The sequence below is a fragment of the Echeneis naucrates genome, chromosome 17 (genome assembly GCF_900963305.1).
Source record: "Echeneis naucrates chromosome 17, fEcheNa1.1, whole genome shotgun sequence".
Classification (NCBI taxonomy): Eukaryota; Metazoa; Chordata; class Actinopteri; order Carangiformes; family Echeneidae; genus Echeneis; species Echeneis naucrates.
This window is the reverse complement of record NC_042527.1, coordinates 9755032-9761264: the sequence shown is the minus strand read 5'-3', so window position 1 is coordinate 9761264 and position 6233 is coordinate 9755032. Positions and strand designations below refer to the sequence as shown.

Sequence of the window (6233 nt, the reverse complement as noted above, 5' to 3'; positions counted from 1 at the left end):
CTCCTGGTTACTGGAGGGGGGGACACAACTCAAGCCGCCACACTGTTACCCGCTAACTGGTGATGGAAAGGCGGCAGGCAGCATCGCGTCGGCGGCTCTCCTGGTTCTCACTGGAGCTGTTCCTCTTTCTGCAGGACAAGACACACAGGGCAGGAGTGAAATGTTCGCCCCCCTCTCCTCCCCTCCTCTGCATTGCCTCAGCTCTCCTCCTGCTCTGCTCCTCCTGCGCGCACAGCCATCTTGTTTCAGCGGCAGCACCCTCCGCGCGAGGACAGCTCCCTCGCGCCGCGCCGCTCCGCCCTGACGTCACGGTTGATGAGTAGCAGGCGGGGTCGCGAGGGGCGGGGAGGTGGACGGAGGTGATGGCTCTGAATTGTGAGCAGCAATGCGCTCAATGAAATGACGACGAGGGATTTCATTCATTGTTTTCGGGTTCAGCATATCTGCAAGCCTTTCTTTTCCTAGCACCCATTCATTCGGTGATATCTGTGAAGAGGATCGACCATCCCACCCACACACCTTCAGAGACCGAACCCCCCAGGGGTCATGTGTTAGTACAATAGTGGATAGGGACTATGTGCATTTACTCATTTTGTGTTCTCTCACTGTGTTCACTGTGCTCAAGCACTTATGTTTCACGCCACAAAAAACATTGTATGCCATCTACTGCCTTTAAATGTGCACTGGTATCCGATGTATTATGCTCTCAGTTCAATCCATATGGGTTTCATATCCCTGATCATTTCTCTTGTCCATCTCATGGTTCAAAAACCTTGATGATAATTTTACATGCCACAGTATACATACAGGTGAGTATGACTGAGAAACATGGGTATAAACGCCTACAGTATACTCCGTGTCATATACGCAGGTTTCTCAATGCACAAAATAGTACCAAGGTCATACTGGGTTTACTGAAACTAGGATTAGCTGTCCACACAAACAAAACACAACCCAAATTCCCAATTTAAAAAAAAAATTACATAGCTGGGATTACAGTGTCATGAAAACACACAACTGTCCAAAACAAGGTGTGAGTTCATAGGTGGTCAATGTGTGCACATTTTTGTGTCTGTTTTGCCACACTAACAAAGAGCAAAAGTGATATAGAGTAAGAGCTGGAATACAAACCGTCAAAAATGAGTCCCATGGGCACTGTCTGTTAGAAAATGACAAGATAGAGAGATGGCGCAAGTGGTCATGAAGATGATTATTGATTAAAAACAAGATGTTTGAGTCCTACATAGGTGAATATTTCCATCAAACACAAAATAGCCACTCAAGACTCAAAAGATTAAATGACCATACACATAAAACACAAAGTTAGCTCTGAGTGCCACCTCTTGAAAAATCATATCAAGGCATGTCCCAATCCCTGAAAACTTAGCACTGCTGGTTTTTCACAGCAGGAGATTCTGGGCTCAGGTGTCAAAGGTCTGTAGGATGAGGGCTGTAACATGCTGGATACACCAACAGGCTGGACTCAACTGTCTGTTGTGTTTCATTTGTGAACACACTAACCTGGACAGGGATATTATATTTTAAAACAGGAGCTTACCATGCCAAACCATTATTCTAAAACATCTGCATTTCTCTGATAATCAATATTTGACTTTACACATCCAGTGCAGGTGGACAGCCGCCTGCAGTACCCGAACTAAACGCCAGGGGGAAGCAAAGCGGAGCCGCGACTACCGAGACTACCGGATTTCTACAAAGCGATGAAGTGTGTTGTTTACGCCTACGCTAGGTTCAAGATGGCTGCTGGAGACAACAGCGGCAGGCCTCCTTGCCTTAATTTCCCCGGTCCCGGTCCTTTGGGAAACAGCCAGCCAAGTAACAGCGTCTTCTCCATGCCCGCATCAAACGGCGGAGCCGTGGTGGCGGCCGGCGGAGCGCAGGGTGCAGCGAGGCGACCCAACCCGCAGCTCGGGCCTGGCGGCGGAGACGGCAACGGTGTCTCGACCGGACCTCCGCCGACTGCGCAGAACTCGCTGCAGCAGCCCGCTGCGGCAGCTGCTGCGGCAACGGGAGCAATGGCCACCCCGGCGTCCAACATGGCAACCACCGCGGCGTCAAACGCCTCCCAGGCGTCGGCCCCGACCGCCACTCCGGCAGCCGCGTCCGTGCTGGTGTACCGAGAGCCGGTGTACAACTGGCAAGCGACGAAGAGCACCGTGAAGGAGAGGTTCGCCTTCCTGTTCAACAACGAGGTCCTGAGTGACGTTCATTTCTTGGTGGGCAAAGGGATGGGAGTCCAGAGGATACCTGCACACAGGTAAGACCCGACCGGCCACCATCTGACATCTGTACTTCTGACCGCGCCGAGCGGAAGCGTTTGACCTCTGCGTTGTTTGCTGCCGGCTCTTGACATTGTCAGGTTTGTCCTGGCTGTGGGGAGCGCAGTGTTTGATGCCATGTTCAACGGCGGGATGGCGACGACCTCTACAGAAATCGAGCTTCCTGATGTGGAACCAGCTGCTTTTCTGGCCCTGTTAAAGTAAGTGTTGCCATTTAAATCGATTATTTACGCAGCCTGAAAGTGCACGGAAATTGTTAATGTTATTAATATTATTGCTACTGCTACTACATCTACAATTGCAACTAACAGTAATAGTTAACAATGATAACAATCTATTACATTTTCAAGATTCATTTGAGTTTACAAATTATTAATGGGACACAGTAAAATTGGGCAGTCCTGTTTAATTTGTCCCCTTCCCAAAGGTTTCTTTACTCCGATGAAGTCCAGATCGGACCTGAGACAGTGATGACCACACTCTATACAGCCAAGAAGTATGCAGTGCCAGCCCTGGAGGCTCATTGTGTGGAGTTCCTAAAGAAGAACCTGAGAGCAGATAATGCTTTCATGCTGCTTACACAGGTCAGTTTCCTTCAACGCCTTGTGTCGACCACTTCCTGCCACCTTGCCTTATCAGCACATAGTGTAACAGAAATTATGTCAACATCTCACTTCATCACAAACACATGAATACAATTTATGCTTGTATCCATAACACACCATGCACAGCAGAGCATAGAGTCACTGTGCAAATTATTCAGGAGTTCATTATCTGTATTTTAGCTGAAATAGTTGTAAATAGTCAGGTTTGAAACTGTCATCAAACCTGTATATATTTCATTTATTTAAGAACACAGAGTCTAGATATTTTATTTTTGGTGCCTTTAGCAGTTGAGGTTTTCACTTTGGCATCTTTTTATATGATAATAATGCATCCCAAATAAAACTCAGGATTTATTTTTTCCTTCCTTAGAATACTTTGTGATGCAGCACTTGTTTAATATCATGGGTCAATTTTGTTAATTTTAACCAAATTATTTAAAAACGAATGTATAATTTTTATTTATTTTTTTCAGGCACGTTTATTTGATGAGCCTCAGCTTGCCAGCCTTTGTCTAGAAAATATTGATAAGAACACTGGAGATGCTCTCGCTGCTGAAGGCTTTACAGACATCGACTTGGGTAATGTCACAATTGATATTTCCATCCATTTGAGGTTATTAATTGCAACGTATTTTTTTGACAGACCATTCATTTTTTACCCACTCCTTCCTTTAGATACATTGGTGGCAGTTTTGGAGAGAGATACGCTGGGAGTGAGGGAGGTCCGTTTGTTTGGCGCTGCAGTGCGTTGGGCTGAGGCTGAGGCTCACAGGCAGCAGTTGCAGCCCACACCTGAGAACAAACGCAAAGTCCTGGGCAAAGCTCTCACACTCATTCGCTTCCCTCTCATGACCATTGAGGAGTTTGCTGCAGGTGAAAGACTTCACAGTAAACCCACACAATTTCTCTACTTTTATTTCTGCCCTTGCCTTGCTCTTTGTTGATTCCTCTCCTTTCCAGACTCTAAACTTAGTGTTGTCATTATGCCTTCAGGTCCAGCCCAGTCCAGTATTCTTACTGACAGAGAGGTGGTAAGTCTCTTCCTCCATTTCACAGTAAACCCGAAGCCCCGTGTAGATTTCATCGACCGACCTCGCTGCTGCCTCCGCGGGAAGGAGTGCAGTATCACACGTTTTGGACAGGTTGAGAGTCGCTGGGGCTACAGTGGAACAAGTGACCGCATACGGTGAGTGGAGACAAGAAGTTTTTTTGGGGGGCCTTCAACTCTTTCCAAAAAAAGACTTTAAATTTAGTGAGCTATCGTGGCAAATTAATTCCATCTCTTTCCAGACAATGATATTAGCTTGTCAAAGTGTCATTGTAGTTTTTTTTTTTTTTTTTTTTTTTTTTTTTTTGGGCGGGGGGGGTAAAATTGTGCACAATACTGTATAACCAGCTCAGCAGTCACTCATAAATGAATTGGTTCCTGCACCCTGTTCCCTTTCAGGTTCTCAGTAAATAGAAGGATATTTGTGGTTGGGTTTGGCCTCTATGGTTCCATACATGGACCCACAGACTATCAAGTCAACATACAGGTATGGACCCTATTCCTAAGAAGTTTTCTCTGGTTTCATTGTGTGGAGGCGCACTATATAAACTGCTGTGGATGATTTTTTTTTTTTTTTTTTTACTGCCCTCTCTACATGCAGATAATTCACACAGACAGTAACACAGTGCTTGGCCAGAATGATACAGGCTTCAGCTGTGATGGGTCAGCCAACACCTTCAGAGTCATGTTCAAAGAACCAGTGGAGATACTACCCAATGTCAACTACACTGCCTGTGCTACACTTAAGGTCTGAGAAGTGTTACAGTAGATGCATGATACAAAACATGAAAGATATTGCACCACACTGTTAAGCTGTGCATTGGAGTTTTGGCTGAATTGTGTATTTATTCTCCTTGATGGTTTTAAAAATCTGGTCTGATATGATGCAGTGAGTGTTCATCCTCCTCTTTGTGTGGCTTGCAGGGTCCAGACTCTCATTATGGGACTAAAGGAATGCGAAAGGTAACACACGAGTCATCGTCCACCGGCACAAAGACCTGTTTCACATTCTGCTATGCAGCAGGCAACAACAATGGCACTTCTGTAGAGGATGGACAGATTCCTGAGGTCATCTTCTACACATAGTCACCTCTGACATTGCAATGATCTTCCATCAAATGTGACAGCCTGACACCAGTACAGGACCACATCTCAGCAGCCAAACTGGGGACTAATCTGTCAGACATCATACTGTTCCCTCCATATAGTGCACTACTATGGGCCACAGGAGAAGACGAATAGCTGTGAGGCGATGTAGGCCACTACATGGGGCGTAGCTTGTCATTTGAGATGCGGTCTCTCTCTTTCTTAGCAGCTTCCTTGATCCCTTTGTGTTGTAGTGATACCAGCATCTTAAACAGACATGACTGTAACTGATTCAACAAAGGAAGGAGGGAGAGAGAAACCTCTTAGATCATTCACAGTATCTATGTCATTGCTGTGGATTGAAGACATAAGGCTTGACACTGAATTTTACTTGAGCCGTAGGATTCCCCTTCCTGCACTCCACAGCATTAGTGCTGAGAGGAGTTACAACTGTATGAATGTACAGTATCTCATATTTGCCAAGAAAAGTTCCCTATCAAAGTCCAGCACAGACCAGCATTTTCCTCAGTTCCACATCAGCTGTAACTTGCATAGACTCACGGACCTTATAGGCTTTATAAACTCTTTGCAAATTCAAACTGAATTAAGAATTAATCTTAATAATATAAATATGGTAAACAATTTTCAGGTTTCTACATTCATTAAAATCTGTGATATTTTGTGTCCTTGCTCTGTAGTTGCCTATACCCAAGATACCTTGCACTTGTCAGCCTTGCATATGTTCATTTGGTAGTTCTATGGATGCACACTGACTCTACAGATATGTTTCTTTTCAGCTTTGTTTTAAAAAGTGCAGGTGAAAGAGCTTTCCGTTTTGGTGCGGAAGTTAATGGGTTGTATATTAAAGTGGCATTTATTAACATTATATATGTAACTTGAAATAAATATTGATTAAAGAGTGAAGAAAAGCATTGTGGTGCTTGTGTGTCATCTAACCTTGTTTAGCATTGGTTAGGGTTGGTAAAGTTCTTGAGTGTGTCCTCTTAAATATATGATCCATTGCTTAGTGGGACATCTGCTGTTTGCAGGTCTCAGCCATAGACAGCCATTTGTTGCAACTTGTGAGCTTTATGGGTGCATTTTGATATCACTGAATAGAGCCGGTTCAGCTGTCCCTCCCACTGACGAGTTGATCTACAGCATCAGGCATCCATCTTGTGGCCACTGGTTTTG

The 6233-nt window shown here is 45.0% G+C and overlaps 1 protein-coding gene across 1 annotated transcript; it reads left to right on the top strand.

Moving 5' to 3' along the window:
• Positions 1–1757: 1757 nt before the first annotated feature.
• Positions 1758–6132, top strand: LOC115057343 (BTB/POZ domain-containing protein 2). The gene is made up of 9 exons (XM_029524397.1): positions 1758–2278; positions 2381–2500; positions 2728–2884; positions 3379–3484; positions 3581–3778; positions 3899–4091; positions 4353–4440; positions 4555–4701; positions 4878–6132. Exons 1-9 carry the CDS (start codon positions 1758–1760, stop codon positions 5037–5039), a joined length of 1692 nt encoding a protein of 563 aa, XP_029380257.1. The 3' UTR covers positions 5040–6132.
• Positions 6133–6233: the final 101 nt, after the last annotated feature.

Excerpts from the sequence above, each read along its gene's own strand:
- LOC115057343 (XM_029524397.1), top strand. The coding sequence starts at position 1,758 with ATGGCTGCTGGAGACAACAGCGGCAGGCCTCCTTGCCTTAATTTCCCC. Across the intron at positions 3,485-3,580 it reads CTTTACAGACATCGACTTGG|ATACATTGGTGGCAGTTTTG; the intron begins GTAATGTCACAA and ends TCCTTCCTTTAG. Across the intron at positions 3,779-3,898 it reads CATTGAGGAGTTTGCTGCAG|GTCCAGCCCAGTCCAGTATT; the intron begins GTGAAAGACTTC and ends TTATGCCTTCAG.